This window comes from Bubalus kerabau, chromosome 10 (genome assembly GCF_029407905.1).
Source record: "Bubalus kerabau isolate K-KA32 ecotype Philippines breed swamp buffalo chromosome 10, PCC_UOA_SB_1v2, whole genome shotgun sequence".
Classification (NCBI taxonomy): domain Eukaryota; kingdom Metazoa; phylum Chordata; class Mammalia; order Artiodactyla; family Bovidae; genus Bubalus; species Bubalus kerabau.
In genome coordinates, this window is record NC_073633.1 from 26,190,337 (window position 1) to 26,216,205 (window position 25,869).

The 25,869-nt window shown below is 44.0% G+C and overlaps 2 protein-coding genes across 4 annotated transcripts in view; one reads left to right on the plus strand and one right to left on the minus strand.

Moving 5' to 3' along the window:
* Nucleotides 1-5,218, plus strand: part of SLC7A7 (solute carrier family 7 member 7) — a 39,049-nt gene extending 33,831 nt beyond the window's left edge. For all 3 annotated transcript variants that reach the window (XM_055537096.1, XM_055537095.1, XM_055537097.1), the window contains 7 exons: nt 799-943; nt 2,366-2,489; nt 2,739-2,842; nt 3,114-3,210; nt 3,947-4,096; nt 4,304-4,487; nt 4,712-5,218. In XM_055537096.1, the coding sequence (XP_055393071.1) occupies nt 799-943; nt 2,366-2,489; nt 2,739-2,842; nt 3,114-3,210; nt 3,947-4,096; nt 4,304-4,487; nt 4,712-4,818 (911 nt within the window). In that variant the 3' untranslated portion in view covers nt 4,819-5,218. The remainder of the gene's footprint in view (nt 1-798; nt 944-2,365; nt 2,490-2,738; nt 2,843-3,113; nt 3,211-3,946; nt 4,097-4,303; nt 4,488-4,711) is intronic.
* Nucleotides 5,219-5,468: 250 nt separating this feature from the next.
* On the minus strand, nt 5,469-19,618 carry OXA1L (OXA1L mitochondrial inner membrane protein). The gene is made up of 10 exons (XM_055537098.1): nt 19,462-19,618; nt 18,859-19,020; nt 9,514-9,727; nt 7,835-7,978; nt 7,479-7,564; nt 6,872-7,036; nt 6,583-6,687; nt 6,334-6,496; nt 6,166-6,246; nt 5,469-6,081 (listed from the first exon to the last, which is right to left on the minus strand). Exons 1-10 carry the CDS (start codon nt 19,522-19,524, stop codon nt 5,948-5,950), a joined length of 1,317 nt encoding a protein of 438 aa, XP_055393073.1. The 5' UTR covers nt 19,525-19,618; the 3' UTR covers nt 5,469-5,947.
* Nucleotides 19,619-25,869: the final 6,251 nt, after the last annotated feature.

Here is a 25,869-nt window from a genome sequence, read left to right on the forward strand (position 1 = left end):
TTAAGTGCATGCTAGGTGCTCAGTCGTGTCTCTTTGTGACCCTATGGATTGTAGCCCGCCGGGTTCCTCTGTCCATGGGATTCTCCAGGCAAGAATACTGGAGTGGGTTGCCATTTCCTTCTCCAGGGGATCTTCCTGACCCAGGGATCGAACCTGGGTCTCAGGTGGATTCTTTACCATCTGAGCTACTAGGGAAGCCCCAGCTTAAATAGTGGAGCTGAAATTTGTACCAGGCAGACTGACCCCCGAACCTGTCCTGTCATGTCTATGCATGCTGCCTCCCAGGGGAGGTTGATCTTGAGCCAGCTTTTGCAGATTGTCGAGTCCAGTGCTGTGGCAGTGACTGTTCTCCCCCTGGGAGTGGGCATGGGCAGAAATGAACCTGTGGTACCCACTTCTTGCCCAGTTTCCAGGTGTGAACGCCTGTAACTACTCTGTTGACTGGGCACACTGATCCCTGCCCTTCCTCCACTCCGTGTCAGCTGTGTGGCGTTAGGAGGGGAGCAGACAGAACTGCATCACTCCTGTTCTCTAGCCCTTGTGCTCTGTTGTTCTTTACCCTAGAAATTCACCAGGGTCCTTCCTGCTAGGATCCGGGTGCTGATCCCTGCACTCTGGCCCATTTCTGTAGGTGTCTCTCTTCTGCTCCCCATTCTTTCACTGGTACCCTTACTGCTAAGGTGTTCGAAACCACAGGCATTCTATTATTGTCATATTCTTCCTCTCCCTTACTGAATCACCTTGTAGTTGGGGTATAGGCCACTAATCCCTCTGCCTTCTGTGTTCTCTGGGTTCCAGGAGCCTCGACTCACTTTGAAAATTCCTTTGAGGGTTCATCATTTTCAGTGGGTGACATTGCTCTGGCACTGTACTCGGCTCTGTTCTCCTATTCTGGCTGGGACACCCTCAACTATGTCACTGAAGAGATCCAGAACCCTGAGAGGTAGGTACTTCACTCAACTTTCCATAGCGATGACAGCTGTCATTTACTGAACTCCTACTATGTGCTGATGGCATACAGCTGGTCAGTGTTGTCAGCATCATTTTGACAGGCCTGAGGCTGGACGAGTAACTGGGCTTTCCATGATCACAGTAACAAGGCTAAGAGGTGAACTTTCTTGTACTAAAAAAATTTTATAGGGCTTTTCACATTTGTTCTTGCGTTTCTGCATTAATCAAAGTAGGCTGTATCATGTGTTTGTGTTTTAATTAAAAAAATAGACTTTCCTCGATAGATTTTCACTCACCCTTATTCCTATGTGTATAACTTTAGGTCACAGACTACCAGAAACCTTTTCCTTCTGATCCCATGTTTCTCAAATTCCTAAGTGACTTAGGAATTTGTTTGTTTCAGGACACCACTGAATTGTCCTGTAGTCACGGAGAGTGACAAGAACACTGGGCAGGGAGTCAGAGGGCCTGGACTTGTCTTTCCACTGATTCGTTGGGTGACCTTGAGGGAATTCACTGCCATCTCTGCCTGCTCCCGATCTATAACTGAGGGAGTTGAACTATATGACTTTCAGAGCCTTTCCTGGCTCTAAAATTCAGTGACTCTAGGAACTAAGATTTGCCAGGAAATGAGGTTTCTGAAATTTTTAAGTCAAAATAATAATAAACTCCTCTTGGCTTTGAAAAACAAGAGCATTCTTGATATACATCTAGTGTTGCAACCCTGGGAGCAGACAATAGCTGATGGAGGCCTGGGTGGTGCTTCCACCTACTGGACAGAAGCTGAATGACTTGAATATTTGCCCCTCTCTACCCCAGCCCCACTCCAAGTCTCACTGCAAAGAACATTTATAAAGATCATGGCTTATTTTGGGCCAGAGGGACTATGCGCTGTCTTGGCCAAGGGCTAGGGTAGCACTCAAGGTTCTCAAACTGACTAAGGGACTGGGGTGGGCATATTTCTGATTGCTTGTTCAGGTGTACATATTGTTCTTACTGAGGGCCTGTCTTACTCTCTAGAGAGATTAGATTTCAGTTTCCCTCCATAATTTCTTTTCTATTTAACCTTAAGACAAACTTTCCAGTGTTGATAATCTTGGAGAAGGAAGCCTGATACTAAGAAACCTCGAGTAAAACAAAACAAAACCTTCCCATGCTATTATCACACTGTGACACGGTTATTTGTTAATCCTTCCCCCTTTTTTGTGTGTGTAGGCCTTTCTCTGAATCTGATATATCTTCCACCTGACGCTCTTTAGTTCTTGAGTTTAAGCCACTCTCCAACTTAAAGGCAAAAGCACTGGGGACTGCCTTGGAGGCCCCAGCCCTGGATTGGTGCGGGCAATCTAAGAATCAAAGGACAATGGGGCTGAGACTGTGGGACTAATGGATCTCCTGTTCTGTTTGGCTGCAGGAATCTGCCCCTCTCCATTGGCATCTCCATGCCCATTGTCACCATCATATACATCTTGACCAATGTGGCCTATTATACTGTGCTCAACATGAGGGACATCCTGGCGAGCGATGCTGTTGCTGTGGTAAAGGATTTTCACTAGCAGAAGGGTGAGGGTGTGTTTGTGGGCTCTGGGGTATGATGTCACTCCTCAGAGTCCCAGAAATCCGGTAGTCCTTGGAGTATGCTTAGGGCACTGGGCTTGTCAGGTCCTGTTAGCCATGCTATGTAAGAAGGGTTGGGTTGCCAGCAGAGGGACCAGGGGGCATGCTCTTCCTTGCCTTCCATCTCTGTTGGCTCTTGCTAATGACTCCTCTCCATTTCTTCCCCTTAGACTTTTGCAGACCAGATTTTTGGAATATTCAATTGGACCATTCCGTTAGCGGTTGCATTATCCTGCTTTGGTGGCCTCAATGCCTCCATCGTGGCTGCGTCTAGGTATGAGTGTCTTCTTTTACTGAGGAGTATTGTAAAGAGCTATGGCAGGGCCAGACTTACAGGATCCACTTGAGTCACCATGCTCCCCAAATGATAGTCAACCCTTTGGCCTCAATTCCATCAGCAGCCTCCAGTGCTCACACATCTTGGTATTCAACTTCTTTCCAAATTAATCAAACCCTTTTGATGGAGGGAAGGACTTGTGGCACATGAACCTGGCCACACCCATGCCCCCCAGGTTTTTCAGCCTCTCCTATCTTACCCCAAATAGGCTTTTCTTTGTGGGCTCAAGAGAAGGCCATCTCCCTGATACCATCTGCATGATTCATGTGGAGCGGTTCACACCAGTGTCAGCTCTTCTCTTCAATGTAAGTGATCTCAAGGTTGGGCTGAAAGCCAGGTAATGGGGAAACTTTAGTAACAATAGATACAGTTGTTCTGGCTTCCAAGAAGCTCTAAATATTCTAATAGAAAAACTATCATCAGACCGTTCACCATGGGCAAGGCACTGTGCCAGCTGCTGCGGTGGTTCTGAAGAGAACCCACCTTCTCTAACGAATGGTGGCCTCGGCGTCTAGGGTGGGGCACAATGGTCATGGAATACATTGTAACGGCTGCTGTGGCAGATGATGTAGTGTTTATGGGGAGAAATGGTCATTTCTGTAGGGGTAGAAGTGACAGACAGACTTTGGAGAATTTGAAATGGGTCTTCCAAGTTTAGGGTTGCAAATATTGATGGGCTTTAGGTTAGAAAAATGGCATCAGCAGTCTGGAGGTGTGGAGTTGGGTAGTAGAAGGTAAAAGCTGGACGTGTAGGTTGGAGCCATTCTGGAGAGGTTCTGGGGAAAAAGCTATTTGAGGAATTGTTTCGGGCTGTGTTGTATAGAGGATTAAGCTGGCAAGGATTTGAAGAACGGGCTGAAAAAGGCTACTGACTTGATAGGAAATGAATGAAGTTAAGGTGGCAAATGGGGTGGGAACAGAAAAGGACAGTTGGAGAAACTGAGGACTTAACAAGGGGGGTGGATCTGTGGGATAAAGGGAACTGGAAACTGCTTTGCATGACAGAGGCTGACAGGAGCTGACGTGGGCTTGTGCCTACAGGGTCTCATGGCGTTGATCTATTTGTGTGTGGAGGACATCTTTAAGCTCATTAACTACTACAGCTTCAGCTACTGGTTCTTCGTGGGGCTCTCTATTGTGGGTCAGCTTTATCTGCGCTGGAAGGAGCCCGACAGGCCTCGTCCTCTCAAGGTAGTTCCTCTCCATCCCACATTTGCTGCACCTGCTCCAGGGATTCTGACACCTACTCAGAAACCTTGGCCCAGAACTGTGGGTGGTACTCATTGAAATGAAGGGGATGACAGGAAGGCTCAGCACTCTGCTCTACGGGAGTGGGGGGTTATCGTGGCTGTCCACCCTGACCTGTTTAACCTCCAATTGTTTCTTCTGGGCCCTCAGCTCAGCCTGTTCTTCCCCATTGTCTTCTGCCTCTGCACCGTCTTCCTGGTGGCTGTTCCACTCTACAGTGATACCATCAATTCCCTCATCGGCATTGGCATTGCTCTCTCAGGCTTGCCCTTTTACTTCTTCATCGTCAGAGTGCCAGAACACAAACGACCTCTTTGGCTCCGCAGGATTGTGGGTAAGCCTTGGATCCTTAAGTCAGCTCAGCTGTTGTACAGCTTAGGGTTGGTTTTTTTTCCTTTTGCAACTCTTATTCTCCCAAGCCACCTCTGCCATAGCCCCTACCTGTTGTTGAAGTTTAACTGAAATTGTCCCCTCGGGCCCAGCCCCACTCAGTGCCACTTGGACTCAGTCCAGTTGACTTGAATTCTTCTCAGTTCTGACTCAAACCTCTCTTTGTAGCCTCTGTCACGTGGTACCTCCAGGTCCTATGTATGTCAGTTGCTGCAGAGATGGATTTGGAAGATGGAGGACAGCAGTCCAAGCAACAGGATCCCAAGTCTAAATAACCACAAGAAATTTCGAGATGTGGAAAGCAGGGGCTTCTATCTCCTGCTGGCTGGAGGCAAGGAAGTTGAAAAGGAAAGCTCACTTCTTTGGAGGCCTCGTAGGCAGCTTCAGCAACCTCTGAACTTGCTTTCTGAGAGATGGAGAGTAATTTATTTGTTTTGCTACATATTATTCCTGGTTTCTTTTAAAGGGACATAAAGCAGACTGTGATGGGAAGCATGCTAGGTGTGAGCTTGGATGTTCCAGTGGCACATTCCCATGTGTTAAGATATCCACTCACCTCCAGTGTGCCTGCCCACTCCTCTTCCACTGGAAAATCCAACAATGCTTTAACTTCCTGTCTCCTTTAGAGACATGAAACTGTCACAGGTGCTAGACAATAAAAGGGTATGCTTCTAAACTCTGAGTGGCTCCATCCTTTTTATACAGTGTCTTAGGGATAGTTTCCATGAACCAGGCAGGAAGACTAAAAACAATCTTATGTTAGAAAGAATCTGAGCATTTCTTCCCTCTTAACCCAGTTGCTGAAGGCTGATGCAATCAGCCTCTACCCAAGAGAACACCTATGCTGCTGTAGCAAAATGCTAGGTTATTTGATAAAAGCTGTATCAACTTCTGTTCCTCTTATCACTAAGAAATTGAGCACATCTACTTCTTGAAGGATATTTTATACGTAATCTTGGGATAAGTGAATGTGGTTCCTCCATATACATTCACCACTTACCAGGCATACACCTGTGATGACAAGGGGCAAATACGGGCGTGACAACACATCTAGCCCTTCATGCTGTTACAACACTGAGATGCCTCCTAAGATCGTGGGCCAGCAAGAGCAGTCATCACCCAAGCTATTCTTTCTGAAGCGCTCAATCCATTTCCATTTAGTAATTGTTAGGAAGCAGTGTTGTAGCACAGAGGTTTACTAACTCTGCGGACGGGAAGATCCCCTGGCTCCCAGGGTTCTTTCACAATCAGGTGGAAGAGTCTGTAGTGGAATCCAATTTTAAAATGAACATCAGTATGTCCCACAGTTTCTAGGTCTGGCGCAAAGACCCAGCATGAAATCGTGTTCGAAGGCTGAGTCTCTGAAGAGACAGAGTTCCTGCCAGTGTGAGCAGGCAGCAGAGGTCAGCCAAGCGTGTCACGCCAGGGCTGCTTTGACTTTGCTTTGTTGCTGCTGCTGCTGCTGTTGGGGGTGTTGGGAGGGTCATTCTTTCCATGCTGCAGCAGAGGGTTGTGGGCAAACGTCTGTCGTAACGGACCTGGGGAAGAAGAGAAAACAAATCCCGATGAACGAAGAAAAGGAAGAAACAAATGACAGAATTTGGCCTGCAAGGGTTTTTTACCCCTGGCAGCGAGCTCCAAGTGGTTCTGCATACGTCGTTCCCGTTCCTGTAGCTGATGGGCCATTTCGGCATTCTTCCAGCCTGTGTGAAGGAGAGGAAGACCATTGGTCCTGGACTCATTTCAAGACCACGTTCCCCCTGTCCTTGTCACAGAGGACGGGCCCTTACCTTGTTTGAAGCTCTTTATGAAGCCTTCTCGTGGAGGTAACTTCTCTGGGTCGTGCACAACACGTTGGGGAATTTTCAGTACAGTGCGTACAGCAGGAATACGGAGACAGGCCACCTGGCCCAGGGAAAACATGTTGGAGGAGAGCCAGTACATGAACACTGCCTGGATGAGAAGAGAAGGCACTCAGAAGCTGCATCTCTGGGCACCTTGCCCGGAGACTTGGAGACAGCCCCTAAGCCATGACCTACCGTGGGGAAATGGATAGTTATGGGCAAGACTGCCAGGGGCATTAGTCTGATAAAATTTCTCATCCACTGAAGGTCAGAACTTTGCATGCCAGTTTCAGCACCTAACTGGGAAAAAAAAAAGCAAGGGAAGAACATACATTTGACAAGCAAATGCATGTCACTGATCCTGGCTCAGATCTCTTACCTATCAGTTCTGTTTCTCCAGGGAGTGAAGAATGACCATTCTATACAACTGCTTTCCTTTCACTCCCCACTCTGCAGGACAGGCACTTGACGAACCCAGGCTTACCTCAAGGACACCCCACATTGTAGCTGTGACCACCAGAGGTAATACGTAGATGGGGTCAGATAGTGTGAGATCCTGGAACCACCAGAGACCACCTGTCTGCAGGCTGGGCACGGGAAGGTTGGCCATTTCTCTCAAGGCAATGAAGAAGGAGATGAAGATCGGGGCCTGTGACACAGGATAAACAGTGTCAGTACCCTTTAACAGAGGGGACATTTTAATTACTCCGTTATTGAAACCCATAATGGGTTTATGTAGCATAATATCACCGCCAACCTGCTTTTAGGGTTGGTGACCCCACAGACGGCAGCCCACCAGGCTCCCCCATCCCTGGGATTCTCCAGGCAAGAACACTGGAGTGGGTTGCCATTTCCTTCTCCAATGCATGAAAGTGAAAACTGAAAGTGAAGTCGCTCAGTCGTGTCCAACTCAGCGACCTCATGGACTGCAGCCCACCAGGCTCCTCCGCCCATGGGATTTTCCAGGCAAGAGTACTGGAGTAGGGAGCCATTGCCTGGGAAACACAGAGGAGGTAATCTGATTTTTAATTTTTGTTGTTTCTTTTAATCAGATTGTTTCTGAAGTTAGAGGGGAAATGTTTTTTGCTCACCTGAGTCAGTGGTAGAATGAGAGGTCTAAAGAGTTTAATATCATGCTTTTTCTGGTAGAATGTCATCTCCGAGGAGGCCCTGTAAACTGGGAAGGGAGTAGAAGTTAATGGTTGGGCTAACAGCTAGGTTGGTGGAGGTGACCATCCTCATAACCTGGCCCATGAGTCACATCTAACTGACTCTGGCCAGGCACTGGAAGCAACAGGCCCAAGAAGCAGGTGTATCTCAGAACTTGCCCAACTGTAGTAACTCCCAATTTGAGTTGTTCCCCCTCCTACCCATTGCCCCCTCCCTGCCCCCAGCTGTATGTAGGGAAAACAGGTCCTCTCCCATGCTCATTCTGCGACTGACTCACATTCTGTGTGGTTTCCTGTCAACTTGGCCTCTCTGATTCGAGCGGAAAACTTCTGAATCTCTGGCAAGTGATTGTGAATCTTGGCTGCCTCTCGTTGGCCCTTCACGATGAGAGGAAACACCAGGCAGCGGGCAAGGACTGTGCCTGGAAACACAAACTAGGAGTGGAGTGACATTCTGCATTCTTCATCAAGCCATTCTGTAGCTGGGCTAAACGTTTCTAGGTCCTCCCTGAGAGGGTCTCTTGCCTGGACTTTCCCACCCTGTGGCTCATGCCCACAGGCCCCAAACAAAGGGTGCGGTGTGACTCAGTTCCTTTGAGGCTCAGTCCTCTGCTTTGACATCAAAAGTCTGGCATTAACTTCTCCAAACAAATGACCAGCAATCTTATTTCCTCAAAAAGGTGACAGAAGCTACTTTTATAGATCAATGGTTTCCAAACTTTTCTATGATTAATGGACTCCTTTTTTCCTCAATTCTAAGTGTAACCACAATATACATAACAAATAAAATCAAGCTACCCTGGGTGAGGAGGCTTGTCTGACTGTTAAGACTGTTCCATCTTTGGAATTTGCTTTGCTCAGAAGCACTTTCACAGAACTCTGGGGCTCCCAGGAATGAAGTCTGAAAAATGCTGTCCTAGAAATGTCTGGAATAGGAGGTAATCTGGTGGCCTACTGCTTTAACTCCTTCCTATTTCTTTTCTTACATTTCACATTTCCTGATCATTTCAACAAATATTTATTTAGTTGATGGTATCTGTGATAAGCAAGTGGGCCTGGGCTGAGAAGAGACAAGGGGGAGATATACATTTAAGCTTTATCACCATAATGATAAATGGTGTGAAGTGGACGGAGAAGGGAGCTAAGGACAGAACCGGGAATACCAGCACTGAAGGGGCAGGTAGGGTACTGAGCAATGGAGACGGGAGGATATGGACAGAAAGTTGCAAAAGCCAATGGGCAGGTTCCACACTCGACCGTGTCTGATGCAGAAAGGGCAAGTGTGAAAAGTGGACTAAGAAATGATATCACTGGCAGTTAGAACAAGGTGGTATAAGTCAGACTGCTGAGGGTCACAGAACAGAAAGAGAGAAAAGCCTACTGGGTGTAGAATACTCTTTTAAATGATAGCTATGAAGAGACGGAGAAAGGGTAGTAGTTAAAAGTGAATTAACGATGAGGGGAAAGAATTTACTAAGAAACACATGGTATGCCTGCACACACCTATATGTTCAGAGAAGGCAGTAAAGATGGAGAAACTGAAGACATGGGGGAGAGAAGATCACTGGAGCAATGTATGGGGAAAAACAGAATTTAAAGCAGTTTTAACCTTATAAGAGGAGCGATGTGAGTGTCTTCCCATCTGACCTGACCTTCTGCTCTTTTGAATCAGGCTTCATCACTTTTACGGAGGTCCCCATACTTAAACCCTACCCTCACATTCAAAAACTTACACTTCTTAAATCCTAGATGATCTAGTGGTTTTAAAATGCCCCTCAAGATATACAGTGGCGTGCATCTAAGTGTCATGAACCTCTTTCACTCATTTGCATCATCGGCTTTTCTCAGCTATAAACTTATGCAACTATTTCCTCTATCCACGCATAGAGCTGCTATCTTTAAAGTTCTACCCCAAACCCCCATTTCCTTTACCCTTGTACAGATATGTTCCCCTTACATGCAGCAATGGCTCCCCACCATGGTAGGCCTAGGTTAACATGCATAAATTCAAGTAAGTTCTGGATCAGTCCCACTGGGGTGTAGGACCCCAGCCCAAGTTCAGCGAAGCTCTGCTCCGCAGCAGCTTGGATGATATCTGCGGCCTCTCCAGAAGCCACTTCAGGTACTGCTGTGGGTGGGGGAGTTGCAGGAATGACTGGAGGGGCCGGAACCTGTGGGGGAAAAAAGTCATGTATTATATTCGGTCCCTAGAGGAGGAAATGGCAACCCATACTAGTATTCTTGTCTGAAAAATCCCATGGACAGAGGAGCCTGGTGGGTTACCGTCCAAAGGGTCACAGAGAGTCGCTTGAGCGACTAAGCACATTATATTCAGCAGGGTGCAGACACATAGAAAACGAGGTCCCTCTTACAATAACCAACACCGGGGTACTTACTCTCTGGACTCCCTATTTCTTGTTCTCCCATGGTAGCCTATACTGTTCAAAGAATTCAAAGCTTAAAAACAACATTTAATGTCAGGAAGTCAATTAAAAATTATTTTTCTAGGTTTTATGATGCTTATGGTATTTGTCAGTTTTTCAAAAAACATTACTTTGTAAAGGTTTCTTATTTTAAATACATATTCCTGTTCATTATTTTTAAAAAAGGATATTTTATTTTCCTCTCTAAGCAGGAAGATAAGTTACTCGGAATAAGACTTCATGACTCTCCTTCATGTTAGGAAGTTATTTCTTATATTAGTATTTTCCAAATTTCAGTTGCATGAGCATCACTGGCACAATTTTGCATACACTTAAACTATTATAATTTTTCTTTAAACAACTCAGTTTTTAAGATGATATCTACTTGGTGCTCAGAAATATTAATGTCCATGAAATCAGGGACATGCAAGTTGTAATTGTGTCAAATGAAAAAATGCACAACCTCAAAGTTGAGAATTGTGTTTTATTTGGGACATTACTGACACAGCCCAGGACACAGCCTCTCAGGTCTGAGGAAGAAGCAAGGATATGCAAGAATTTTTGCAAAACAAACAACCAACCCCCAAAAACCAGGTAGTCAAACACCAAAAGATTACTGCTAATTCAAGAAAAACCAGGTAGGTGTCTCAAGTTAATGAATTTAGTGCTTTTCTATTTATGGAAAGCTACAAGAGCCTTGGTTTATTGAAATCATTCCTTTGATATATACCTTAACTTTCTAGGGCCAGTATTCTGCTTCTCCATCCTGAATCCTCTCAGGATGCACTACAGGGGTGGCTGCAGTGGCTGATGGCCCCGATATACTTTGTTTGCTGACGCAGCAGGTGAAATTCTTTGGTCATAAATTTTTTCTCTTTTTTTCCTCTTTTCAGGTCATAAATTTGACCAAAAGTTGGGAGGCATTATGACTAGTTTTGTCCCATGGCACTAGGAAGGCTGATGTGTAGATCTGGCAAAGATTCTGCTGATAGGCTACTCAAACTGCTACTTTTGGATCAGGCCCTGTTGATAATCTAAAATTCTCTAGATTGCCTGTGAAAGACCGCTATGTGGAAGAAAAATGTTGCCTGCCATATGAGTAAACAAAGGGTGCAGCAGCCATCAGCTACCCTCAACTGTATACCCTGAGGGGATTCAGGATGGAGAAAAACAGAATATTGGTGCTATATACTGGTAGCTCAGACTGTAAAGAGTCTGTCTACAATGCGGGAGATCCGGTTCGATCCCAGGGTCAGGAAGATCCGCTAGAGAAGGAAATGGAAATCCAATCCAGTACTATTGCCTGGAAAAGCCCACGGACAGAGGAGCCTGGTGGCTATAATCCATGGGGTCACAAAGAGTCGGACACGATTGAGCGACTTCACTTACTTACTATACTTAAGGTGCTTATCAAAGGAATGATCTCAACAAGCCCAGACTCTTACATCAGTCTATACATAGAAAAGTGCTAAACTCATCAACTTGAGATATCTGGTTTTTCTTTAATACTATTTTTTTTTTTTTAAAATCTTTTGATATTCTGACTACCTGTTCCCCGCCACCTCCCCAAACTTCCATATATCCTGGCTCCTCTCTTACCTCTTTGGAACAGTCCCTCAGAGCTTATCTGAGAGGCAGTCTTCCAGGATTAAGTCCTTAGCAAGTTCACTGAATAAAACATAATCTTCAGCTTTTAGGTTGTACACTTTTTACAGTTAACAATTTTGGTGACTACAAAAGGATCCAGAGTATACCTCTCTCCTTCACCTGAACTCTATGAGGACTTACGGCCTCATATTAGCAGAGGCCTCTTGGGACTGTCTGCCTCCTTGGAGAGTCCAGACAAATCAGGGGGATTCTTGGATCTCCTGACTACTGCCTGATGATTCTGAGTTTTATTTGGCAGTGTCTAACTGGTACCTGGCTCCCCAGCTGAAAGATACTAGGGGAGCCCAGATGAAAGATGGAGAGTTGCTCAGTAGAGACACCAAGCAGTCTAAACTGGGTGATTAGATGAGAGGCTGGCCTAACATCTTTGCCTCCAACTAACACTCTAGCCAAGTCTATGTATGTACAAAACTTATAAGTACTCATTTAATTGGGAATTAAAGGAAATCTTGCCCTGAAAATGGCCAATATGGGGCTCTTTTATTGCATTTGCAGTGAAGTTTGACCAACCTGGATAACTACGATGGTGTGATCACTCTGAGCCAGACATCCTGGAGTTTGAAGTCAAATGGGTCTTAGGAAGCATTACTACAAACAAAGCTAGTGGAAGTGATGGAATTCCATCTGAGTTATTTCAAATCCTAAAAGATGATGTTGTGAAAGTACTGCACTCAACATGCCAGCAAATTTGGAAAAACTCAGCAGTGGCCACAGGACTGGAAAAGGTCAGTTTTTATTCCAATCCCAAAGAAGGGCAATGCCAAAGAATGTTCAAACTGCACAACTGCACCTATTTCACATGCTAGCAAAGCAATGCTCAATATCCTCCAAGTGAGGCTTCAACAGTATGTGAACTGAGAACTTTCAGTTGTACAAGCTGGATTTAGAAAAGGCAGAGGAACCAGAGGTCAAATTGCCAACATGCTGAATCACAGAAAAAGCAAGGGAATTCCAGAGAAACATCTACTTCTGCTTCATTGACTGTGTTAAAGCCTTTGATTGTGTGGGTCACAACAAACTGCAGAAAATTCTTAAAGAGATAGGAATACCAGAACATCTTACCTGCCTCCTGTAAGAAAGGAGAAACCTGTATACAAGTCAGGAAGCAATACTTAGAATGGGACATGGAACAACAGACTGGTTCCAAATTGGGAAAGGAGTACATCAAGGCTGTATATTGTCATCCTGCTTATTTAACTTCTATGCAGAATATATCATGTGAAATGCCGAACTGGATAAAGCTCAAGCTGGAATCAAGACTGCAGGGAGAAATATCAATAATCTCAGATATGCAGATGACTCCACCCTAATGGCAGAAAGTGAAGAGGAACTAAAGGGCTAAAGGTTCTAAAGAACTAAAGGTCGAAGAGGAGAGTGAAAAAGCTGGCTCAAAACTCAACATTCAAAAAAACTAAGATCATGGCATCCGGTTCCACTACTTCATAGCAAATAGATAGGGAAACAGTGACCGACTTTATTTTCTTAGGCTCCAAAATCACTGTGGACAGTGGCGGCAGCCATTAAATTAAAAGACGCTTGCTCCTTGGAAGAAAAACTATGACAAATCTAACAATGTATTAAAAAGCAGAGACATCACTTTGCCCACAAAGGTCTATATACTCAAAGCTATGGTTTTTGCAGTAGTCATGTACAGTTGAGAGAGCTGGATCATAAAGAAGGCTGAGTGCCGAAGAATTGGTGCTTTCAAACTGTGGTGCTAGAGAAGATGCTTGAGAGTCCCTTGGACAGCAAGGAGATCAAAGTAGTCAATTCTAAAGGACATCAACACTGAATATTCATTGGAAGCACTAATGCTGAAGTTCCAATACTTTGGCCATCTGATGTGAAGAGTCAACTCACTGGAAAAGACCCTGATGCTGGGAAAGACTGAAGGCAAGAAGAAAAGGGGGTGGCAAACGATGAGATGGTTGGATGGCATCGTTGACTCAATGGATATGAGTTTGAGCAAACTCCAGGAGATAGTGAAGGATAGGGAAGCCTGGCATGGTGCAGTTCATGGGGTCACAAAGAGGTGGGCACCACTGAGCACCTGAACAAAAGACTCCTGTATCTTTCCTTACACAGAAAAGTGCTAAACTCATAAACTTGAGACACTTGGTTTTTCTTTAACAGTAATCCTTTGATGTTTCAACTACCTTTTTGTTTGTTTTGCAAAACTCCTATATACCTTGGCTCCTCCCTCACCTCTTTGGAACAATCCCTCAGAGCCAAGAGCTTGCATCCTAGTTAAGTCCTCAGTAATGCCCCAAATTCTCCAAGCCAGGCTTCAACAATACATGAACTATGAACTTCCAGATGTTCAAGCTGGTTTTAGAAAAGAGAGAGGAACCAGAGATCAGATTGCCAATATCTGTTGGGTCATCGAAAAAGAGAGTTCCAGAAAAACATCTACTTCTGCTTTATTGACTACACCAAAGCCTTTGACTGTGTGGATCACAAAAAACTGTGGAAAATTCTTAAAGAGATGGGAATACCAGACAACCTTACCTGCCTAATGAGAAATCTGTATGTAGGTCAAGAAACAAGTTAGAACTGGACATGGAATAACAGACTGGTTCCAAATTGGGAAAGGAGTACGTCAAGGCTGTATATCGTCACTCCGCTTATTTAACTTCTATGCAGAGTCCATCATGAGAAATGCTGGACTGGATGAAGCCCAAGCTGGAATCAAGATTGCCAGGAGAAATATCAATAACATCAGATATGCAGATAACACTACCCTGATGACAGAAAGTGAAGAAGAACTAAAGAATCTCTTGATGAAAGTGAAAGAGGAGAGTGAAAAAGTTGGCTTAAAGCTCAACATTCAGAAAACGAAGATCATGGCATCCAGTCCCATCACTTCAGGCAATCAGATGGGGAAACAATGGAAACAGTGAGAGACTTTATTTTGGGGGGCTCCAAAATCACTGCAGATGGTGACTGCAGCCATGAAATTAAAAGATGCTTGCTCCTTGGAAGAAAAGCTCCAACCTAGACAGCATATTAAAAAGCAGAGACATTACTTTGCCAACAAAAGTCCGTCTAGTCAAAGCTATGGTTTTTCCAGTAGTCATGTATGGATGTGAGAGTTGGACTATAAAGAAAGATGAGTGCCACAGAATTGATGCCTCTGAACTGTGGTGTTGGTGAAGACTCCTGAGAGTCTCTTGGACTGCAAGGAGATCCAACCAGTTCATCCTAAAGGAAATCAGTCCTGATTATTCATTGGAAGGACTGATGCTGAAGCTGAACTTTCCTAACTTATGAAAATAACACCAAGTTATTATTTTTTCTTGCTGAAAACGTTGCCAAAGAATATGAACTTACTGACTTTTAGTAAACCTAGGTAGAATAAAAGATATGTCTAATTGATTAAGCCAGCATGCTTAAGCTAGCTTTAACACCAGATATTAATTTACTACTTCCTAGATCACATGAACCCGAAATTCATTCTGGCCAGTTTCCTTTATATTTAGAAAGAGTTAATTTGTAAGTACTTAAAGTCAATTAAATAGAGGCCTTTTATAAATTTAATTTTGAAAAGTATATCCAGAGGTAGTGACATCTTATATGTATAATATATATGCTGCTAAGTCACTTCAGTCATGTCTGACTCTGTGTGACCCCATAGATGGCAGCCCACCAGGCTCCGCCGTCCCTGGGATTCTCCAGGCAAGAACAGTGGAGTAGGTTGCCATTTCCTTCTCCAATGCATGAAAGTGAAAAGTGAAAGTGAAGTTGCTCAGTCATGTCCGACCCTCAGCGAGCCCATGGACTGCAGCCTTCCAGGCTCCTCTGTCCATGGGATTTTCCAGGCAAGAGTACTGGAGTGGGGTGCCATTGCCTTCTCCATAATATATATACAGACATACAAACAGATAATACTAGAGATCTCATAGTTTCATTAAAATACTTAGTTCTGTGGAAAAGGAAATGGCAACCCACTGCAGTATTCTTGCCTGAGAAATCCCATGGACAGAGAAGCCTGGGGGGGACTACAGTCCATGGGGTCACAAAGAGTCGGACACAACTGAGCAACCAACAACAACAACAAAAAACTTAAGTTTTGAATCAAGTATTAATAAACTTACTAGTTTAGGGGCTATATTTACATTTCTGATTTGTTTTCAAGACAAAAATAGTTGCTTTTAATTTCCCAAAGAACTGGTCAATTGCCCAAGTGATACTAAGACTGATTGGCCAAACTAAATTTTGTTTTCTTTTTTAATCACTCACTTCCAACTAAACTGAAAATCAGGATTTCTATATTATAGAACTTTAGGGTTCAATTTACTATGTCTTCAAAAGTTTTATAAGGCATTCAACAAAGGCCCTCTTTCTGAGTGCACCAGTTAGACCCAGAGCAAATCTCTATTACTATTTTTGCTAGCCCTGGAACATCAGCTCCCAGTTTTTACATTATGGTGTGTGTGCTCTGGTAACCCTACTGGTTTCCTTTAATATGCTTAATTACTATAGTCTGAGGAGCAGATTTATATGCCCTGTCTTATAATAATAACAGGCAGGGGAGTGAGACATGATGTCTATCCCACAATAAGGCAAAAGAAATATAATCATCTTACATAAAGCCCATTTAAATATACCAGTTTTGATAAATTTTTATCTCATTTCTATCAACTTCTATAACTTTAACTTTAGTCTCTGTCAGGATCACATCAAGTCTTGGTCTTAGAAGCAGTCCAGAAACTTCCTTTTTAATAAAATCATTTGATCTATTTTTGTATAAAAGGCTCTGGGTTCCCAGTGAGAGGTTGAGCCAAGGGACTCAGGCTCTTTTATCAATTTTTTAAAACTTAATCAATTGCCATAATCGTTGTTCCAAGCAACTGTTAGTCAGATATCTCTGTAAGTTTCTTCTAGCCTTTAGGGGGAATAAAAGCTAATACTGGGACCAATAATGTTGGTCCATCCAACCTAAGGTAATGTGTTGAAACCTTTTTTTTTAATCCTATTAGCATCTGTTTTATATATCTTATTTCTTAATATAACCACTTAAAGATTTCTTTATCCATTTGGGACACGAGTTCTTTAACATTTCCACTTTAGTGGGAAGAAGTTTCTAGACTTTCTCTTCATTTCTTAAACCTCCGTTAATCAACCTAATCAACATTAATTATCTTCATGTTTTTATTAGCATCTGTAAAACCCACTCACTGAAGGGAAACAGAAACCACAAATAAGGTTGCCCATACCTTTTTTAAAAAACAAAAAAACTAACAGAATTCTTAGGTTAACTACTGTGTGTGTGTGTGTGTGTGTGTGTAGTCACCTTCTGTTTTTTTTTTCCCATAGGTATCAATAAACAGCTGTATATAATGAGAGCTCTGTAAAAATGTATCTATGAAGACATTTTTCCAATTTAAAGCATCAATGGTTATTGACAGGTGGCACTTTAATTATAACTCAAATCATTAAGACAAAAGAGGTACCCCTACAAGAAAGTACAAAGGATGTAGCCTTCAGAAGATCTATAAAGTTTACTCAAAACAGTATAAGAAAGTAAAGGTCGTTATTGTATAGGCTGATGCAACCAAGATTAAGATGACTGAAGTCCCTGAGAATTGGCATGGTCAGACAAAAGACTGCCCAGAAGCTCAGTCTATTTGATTGGCTGCTGAATGCACACCATACATGTACTTTCTGGATAGCAGAAACCAACTTCTCAAAACATACACACATTGAGGCGCCTAAGATCAGGTAGGACATTTACATCTCAAAGACACAGAAAATGGAAGTTCCCTCTAGAAGGGGTTTTGTTTCTTCGTAAGGTCAGAATTCTGAAAAGATGTTTTATCAAGCTGGCTTTCTCTTACTGCATACAAAATAAAAAAGCCTCATACTGGCCATTTTCAGGGCAAGATTTTCTTTAATTCCCAATTAAGTACATACTTGTAAGTGTAAGTACAGAAATCCGGCTGGCTTCCTGAAAAAATGTTAGACCAGCTTCTCATCTAATCACCCAGTTCAGATAGCTCAGAGTCTCTCAACTGAGAAAATCCTAGGATATTTCAAATGGGGAGCCAGGTACCTGTTAGACATTGCCAAATACAAGGATTATCAACCAGTAATTGGGAGATCCGAGAACCAGGAGAGACTCACCCACATTTGTCTGGACTCTCTGAGGAGGCGGATAGGCACAAGAGGCCCCTGCTTGTACCAAGGCCCCAGTTCAGGGGAAGGGGAAAACGCTACTCTGGGCCCCTTCGCTGGTAGCCCAAACTGCCCACTGCAAAAAAAACAAGACCTAAAAGTTGAGAATTGTGTTTTATTTGGGGCATTACTGAGGGGCTTCCCTGGTGGCTCAGATGGTAAAGAATCACTCTGCAAAGCAGGAGACCAGGGTTTGATCCCTGGGTGGGGAAGATCCACTGGAGAAGGGAATGGCTACCCACTCCAGTATTCTTGCCTGGAGAATTCCATGCACAGAGGAGCCTGGCAGGCTACAGTCCATGAAGTTGCAAAGAGCTGACTGAGCGACTAATACTTATTATTATTACTTGGGTCTTAAGCCTAGGACACAGCCTCTCAGCTCTGAGGGACTATTCAGAAGAGGTAAGGGAGGAGCCAGGATATACAGGAGTTTGCCAAACAACGCCCCTCAGTCCCAGCCCAACCAGGTAATTACAACACCAAAAAATTACAGCTAATAAAAACCAGAAGTCTCAAGTTAATGAATTTAGTGTTTTTCTATGTATGGAAAGATGCTAGAGTTGGGGCTTACTGAAATCACTCCTTTAATATGTACCCTAACTAGCTACTGCTAGTATTGTTTCTCCATCCTCAATTCCCTCAGGGTGCACCTGTTGGGGGTGGCCACTGGGACTGCTGGCCTCAACATCCTTTGTTTACTGATATGGCAGGTGACATTCTTTATCCACATTTGACATGCAAATTATAATTTTTCCAATATACAAACAGAATTGCATCTTATTTCACCATCAGTGGCTTGCCACCATTCTGGCAAACAACGCCTTGTTTACAAGATAAACTTTTCCTCCTGCGCTCTCAATAATTTTACCACTGATGTGAAAATCTATCCCAAGCAGAGATGCTATCATTTGGGGAGTTGGGTGGTGTGTGGACAAGAACACAGCTCCATATTCCCCCTCCTCCCAATCAAAGCAAAATAAAAATAAAATCTGCAAGAAGCACCATTCCTAACATTTCAGGGACGAAATGTCTCTTACCTGGGCTTCTCCAAAAGAGACGGCAGAGGTACTGAGGCCGCGGGGGCCTGGGGCCATGAGCAGGACATAGCGCGGGTGCCCGAGGCACCTGTCGGCTGGGAACCTGAGCCCAGCTGTCAGCGGTTTCCGGGGCCACTGGCAGGGCCCTGCGACGCTGTGGAACTGAGTGGGTAAAAGGGAGATGGAGTCCTTTTATCAGGTAAAATCGCTTATTATGCTCACCCCTCCCCTCAGGAGACAGGCAGCCAATTTCCACAGGTGAGGACTCTTCTACTCCCCGCGCTCAGACTGCGAGCCTGAAAGCATGCAAGCTGTGAGTCCTGCTTCTCAGCTACCGCAGACCCACCCCGGGGCCCAGAAGTTGAGGCTGAGGTTTCTCTAGAAGAGGTGACGCTTGTCCCAGGAACAGACTAAAATACGAGGCTGCTGACCCCGCGGAGTCTGGGACGTAACCCTTCCACGCCCTCATATGACCCGAGGCCACGAGAAGGAGGTCCGGGTGAGCAGGTCAGCGTCTACTCATGCCCGTTTGCACAAGCCACTCCTGGCTCGGCTCACAGGGACAGTGAGGCATCCTGGCGCTCGGCTCCGGGGTATCCTAACCTGACGCTGGGGCCGCAGTAAGCGCAGAAGCTGCCGGCGTCCGCACATCAACGCCAGCGCCATCTTGCCGGGAAGAGGACGTACGTTCGCGTCTGCGCTCTGAGAACCGCAGCCTCGCGGGAGGAAGCCCTTTTGGAAATGGGCGTGAAGTCAGAGCTTTACCACACTCAAGAGGTAAAGGAAACTGGCGCTTGGCGGCCATATTTGAAGTGGGTAAGAAGCCGCAAAGGGACATTAACGAGATCGCGCTGATACTGTTTTCAGGAGATTGAAGTTCAGAGCCTAATAACCGGGTTTTGTTATGGCTGTAAATCCTGAGCGGTTTTCTCTCTATCCTTAAAATCCGCTGTTCTCTAAAAAATACTCTCCAGAGGGTCTTGGCTGTCCTCGGTGTGGGTTTTCTGTATCCAGTGATGTTTGATTTTTTGTTGCTAGGTAATATTGTAATGTATCGGGAAGCCTGGCGTGCTGCAGGCAGTCCGTGGGGTCGCAGAGTCGGACGCAACTGAACTACAACAAATTACAGTGCGTGCTAAGTTACTTTAGTCGTGTCCGACTCTTTGCGACACCATGGACTGTAGCCCACCAGGTTCCTCTGTCCATGGGATTCTTCAGGCGAGAATATTGGTGTGGGTTGTTATTTCCTCCTCCAGGGGATCTTCCCAATTCAGGGATGGAACCGGTGTCTCTTATGTCTCCTGAATTGGCAGGCAAGTTCTTTACCACTGGCGCAACCTGGGAAGCCCCTGTAATCACTGATCCAGTGAAATTTGAGAATGGTCTGGAATTAGAAATTGAAGGAAGGTAGCTTCTAGGAAATACTTTCCTTCCAGATAAAAAGAGAAAACGTCAAGAGGAGGCTCTATCTTGCGCTTTCCTTAGGGATTGATTGAGGAGCCTCTTGTGACATTGAGGGGACAAATCTTTTTTAAAAATATGTATTTAGTTGCAGCATGTGAACTCTTAGTCAGGACATGTGGGATCTAGCTCCCTGACCAGGGATGAACCTTGGCCTCCTGCCTTGGGAACAAGGAGTCTTAGCCATTGGACCACCAACGAAGTCCCCTAGGGGACAAATCTTTAAAGATGAGAAGTGAACATGCTGAAGATGGTTGTATGGAAAGATAGAAAATCCCCTGGAAAATCCCCGAATACTTGATGATGTCATTGAGCTGTTGCTGTATCAGAATTAGACCCACCTGTCTCCAGATTTTGTTGTGTAAGATAACTGATGGTCTTTATTGTCGAAATCTTTATGATATATTAATAACATATGTTGGATGTCATTGTAAACAAGCTTTTAAAACTTGCTTTGAAAAATTAATACAGAGGTAATGGCAAATATACAGCTATAGAACACTTGGCAAAAAATTGAAAACCAGAAAACCAAAAACCAACCTGTGATAGACTGTTACTTTAGTCAGTCAGTTCAGTAGCTCAGTCTTGTCCGACTCTTTGTGACCCCATGGACTGTAGCACTCCAGGCCTTCCCGTCCAACATCAACTCTGGGAACTTACTCAAACTCATGTCCATCGAGCCAGTGATGCTATCCAACCATCTCATCCTCTGTCGTCCCCTTCTCCTCCTGCCTTCAGTCTTTCCCTGCATTAGGGTCTTTTCCAATGACTCAGTTCTTTGCATCAGGTGGCCAAAGTATTGGAGTTTCAGCTTTAGCATCAGTCCTTCCAATGAATACTCAGGACTGATTTCCTTTAAGATGGACTGGTTGGATCTCCCTGCAGTCCAAGGGACTCTCAAGAGTCTTCTCCAACACCACAGTTCAAAAGCATCAGTTCTTCTGCGCTCAGCTTTCTTTATAGTCCAACTCTCACATCCATACATGACTGCTGGAAAAACCATAGCCTTGACTAGACGAACCTTTGTTGGCAAAGTAATGTCTCTGCTTTTTAATATGCTGTCTAGATTGGTCATAACTTTCCTTCCAAGGAGCAAGCATCTTTTAATTTCATGGCTGCAGTCACCATCTGCAGTGATTTTTGAGCCCAAAAAAGTAAAATCTGCTACTATTTCCACTGTTTCCCCATCTATTTGCCTGAAGTAATGGGATGATCTTAGTTTTCTGAATGTTGAGCTTTAAGCCAACTTTTTCACTCTCCTTTTTCACTTTCATCAAGAGGCTCTTTAGTTCTTCACTTTCTGCCATCATGGTGGTGTCATCTGCATATCTGAGGTTGTTGATATTTCTCCCGGCCATCTTGATTCCAGCTTGGGCTTCATCCAGCCCAGCATTTCTCATGATGTACTCTGTATATAAGTTAAATAAGCAGGGTGACAATATACTGCCTTGATGTACTCCTTTTCCTATTTGGAACCAGTCTGTTGTTCCATGTCCAGTTAACTGTTTCTTCTTGACCTGCATACAGATTTCTCAAGAGGCAGGTCAGGTGGTCTGATATTCCCATCTCTTTAAGAATTTTCCATAGTTTATTGTGATCCACACATTCAAAGGCTTTGGCATAGTCAATAAAGCAGAAATAGATGTTTTTCTGGAACTCTCTTGCATTTTCAGTGACCCAGCTGCTGCTGCTAAGTCACTTCAGTCGTGTCCGACTCTGTGTGACCCCATAGACGGCAGCCACCAGGCTCCCCTGTCCCTGGGATTCTCCAGGCAAGAACACTGGAGTGGGTTGCCATTTCCTTCTCCAATGCATGGAAGTGAAAAGTGAAAGTGAAGTCGCTCAGTCGTGTTCAACTCTTCGTGACCCCATGGACTGCAGCCTACCAGGCTCCTCCATCCATGGGATTTTCCAGGCAAAGTACTGGAGTGGGGTGCCATTGCCTTCTCCCAGCAGATGTTGGCAATTTGATCTCTGGTTCCTCTGCCTTTTCTAAAATCAGCTTAAACATCTGGAAGTTCATTGTTCACATATTGTTGAAGCCTGGATTGGAGAATTTTGAGCATTACTTTACTAGTGTGTGAGATGAGTGCAATTGTGCGGTAGTTTGAGCATTCTTTGGCATTGCCTTTCTTTGGGACTGGAATGAAAACTGACCTTTTCCAGTCCTGTGGGCACTGCTGAGTTTTCCAAATTTGCTGGCATATTGAGCGCAGCACTTTCACAACATCATCTTTAAGGATTTGAAATAACTCAACTGGAATTCCATCACCTCTACTAGCTTTGTTTTTAGTGATGCATTTTGGTAGCCCCAAATGAATCTTCCCTCTCGGTTTTGCACCATTGATAGTTCCTGTCTCTTGAATCTGAGCTGGCCTATGACTTGCTTTGGTCCTTAGAATTCATCCTAGGCCTATGCCTTTTGTGTGTGTGTGTGTGTGTGTTAGTAGCTCAGTCGTGTCTGACTCTTTGTGCTGTGTGTGTGTGTTTGTGTGTGTGTGTGTTAGTTGCTCTGTCGTGTCTTACTCTTTGTGACCCCATGGACTGTAGCTGGCCAGGCTCCTCTGTCCATGGAATTCTCCAGGCAAGAATACTGGAGTGGGTTGCCATTCCCTTCTCTAGGGACTGTCTCCACCCAGAAATCGAACTTGGGTCTCCCACATTGCAGTCAGATTCTTTACTGACTGTATGCCTTAAGAAAGCTTAATAGCTTCTACTTTTGCATTCAGGGGGAAGTGGCATTGGACTTCCATGCTGTGTAAAGTGTAAAGCCCAACCTAACCACATGGAGGAACCCTGGCTGAGGGCTTGGCTAACAGCACCCACTGAGCTCCCAGCCAACAGTCACAACCAACTCTCCAGCCATGTGAAGAAGGTCATTTTGCAAGCGGCTTCTTCAGCCTCTACTGTAGCTGTTGATACTTTAGATGACTCTGTGTGTGGCAGATAGGCTGTCCAGCTCTGCCTAAGTTGTAGAATACAAGCAAATTCAATGATTGTGGTTTTAGCCACTAAGTTTTAGAGTACTTTGTTGTGTGGCAGTAGATAACTGAAATGAATTAAAATGTTATGTGAATAGGTTTTTGTACTTCAGAAAACATTTCATTACTACTAAAGCTAACCGAGTTCTGCTTATATTAGTTTGCACTTGTTTCTGACTTTTTTTTCTGTGTTTTTTTATTGCCTTTTCATGAAAATGAGCCCTGTTTCCCCCTCTAGATTATACAATTCTAGAGGCAGGGAGCAAGTCTCCTATCTTTTGCACTTTTCCCTCTCATCAAGCTTTGTTTTAGGACTTCTCTGGTGGTCCAGTGGCTAAGCATCTGCTTTTCGGTGCAGGGGACTCAGGTTTGATCCCTGATCGGGGAACTGAGATCCCACGTGCAAAGCCTGTACACTACAACTAGAGTCCGCATCCTCTAGAGCCCATTCTCTGCAACTAGAGAAGCCCTTGAGACTAGAGAAAACTCTTCCTTGAGCTGCAACAAAGACCCAGCATGACCAAAAATAAATAAAAGTTAAATAAAAGGTTTGTTTTAATGGAACGCAGAATTCTGTGACAGACTTTTGGTCAAGTTGTTTCCATTAAAAAGTGCTGATTTTCATACATGCTGCTATATTTAAATAGATAAACAACAAGCACCTACTGTATAGCATAGGGAACGCTGCTCAATATTCTGCAGTAATCTAAATGGGAAAAGGAATTTGAAAAAGAATAGATACATGTATAAGAATAACTGAATCACTTTGCTGTACACCTGAAACTAACACAGCATTGTTAGTCAACGATGCTCAAATATAAAATAAGAATTTAAAAATGTTCAAATAAAAAATTGCTGATTTTAATAACTAATAACTTTAAACTGCGCATACAAAACAGATGGTCCACAAAACATTCTCCTTTCCTTCTGAAGGTTTTGTGATGCAGTGTTATCATTAACCCTGTCTTTTATTATTGAATGTAAATAGCCAATTGAGACAAACAGTTCTGAGACTATTCTTCCACCACTGATTAAGACTGGGGTGGCAGATATTGGGGATAATATTCATTTAGTCTTCTGAGCTTTCTGGGAAGACTTGGTGACCTTGCCAGCTCCAGCTGTGTTCTTGTCCACTGTTTTGATGACACTCACAGCCGTCTATTGCATGTCATGAACAGTAAAAAATGACCCAGAGGAGGATAATCAGAGAAGCTCTCAAAACACATGGGCTTACCAGAAACCATATCAATGATGGCAGCATCACCTGCTTCAAGAATTAGGGGCCGCTTCCAGCTTTTCCTCAGAATGACCATCAATCTTCAGCTCAGTAAACTTGCGAGTGATGTGAGCTGTGCGACAGTCCAGCACAGGTGTGTATTCAGCACGGATCTATCCTGATTAAGCCAGCTACTTCCATTGGTGGGTCATTTTTGCTGTCACCAGCTGCATTGCCACAGTGAATATTTTGACATCAAAATCCACGTTGTCCCCAGGAAGGGAGTCACTCAGAGGTTCATGATGCATTTCAATAGACTTTACTTCAGTTGTAACATTAACTGGAGAACACCAGTCTGCATTGGACATACAGGGACAGTACCAGTGCCACCAATTTTATAGATACCTTAGAGGGGCAGATGCAAGGGCTGGTCAGTTGGAAAAATTGGTGGCAGGAGGCAGTCCAGAGCTTCAAGCAGCGTGGTTCCACTGTCTTTGCCATCTTTACAGGTGAATTTCCAGTCCTGAACCAAGGTGTGTTAGCACTTGGCTCCAGCATATTGTCACCGTTCCAACCAGAAATTAGCACAAATGCTACTGTGTCAGGGTTGTAGCCAATTTTCTTAATGTAGGTTCTGGCTTCCTTAATGATTTCCTTGTAGTATCTCTTGTAGCCAATTTTCTTAATGTAGATGCTGGCTTCCTTAATGATTTCCTTGTAGTATCTCTTCTGGCTCTAGGGTGGCTCAGTAGAATCCATTTTGTTAACACTAACAAGTAGTTGTTTCACACTCAGAATATAGGCCAGAAGGGCATGCTCACAGGTCTGTCCTTTCTTGGAGATGACTGCTTCAAATTCATCAACACCAGCAACAACAATCGGGACAGCACAGTCAGACTGAGATATGTCTGCAATCATGTTGTTGATAAGTCTTTGTGTTCTGGGGCATCAATGTTGGTTACATAGTACTTGCTGGCCTCGAATTTCTTTGGGGAGATATTAATGGTGATATCTCACGTTCAGCTTTAAGTTTATCCAAGACCCAGACATACTTGAAGGAGACCTCTCCCATCTCAGCAGCCTCTCTCTTCAAGTTTTTGATGGTTCTTTGTCAATTCCACCACATTTGTAGATCAGATGGCCAGTAGTGGTAGACTTGCCTGAATCTACCTGTCCAGTGATAGCAATGTGGATATGAATCTTTTCTTTTCCCATTTTGGCTTAGATTTAGTGATGGTTTTTATGACACATGTTCCTGGTGGCAAACCCATTGTGAAAAAGCTTTTTGCACCTTTTTAAAAAAAATTTTAAAGTTGCCTTTCATTTTGTTTATTTACTAAAAATAATTCTCTG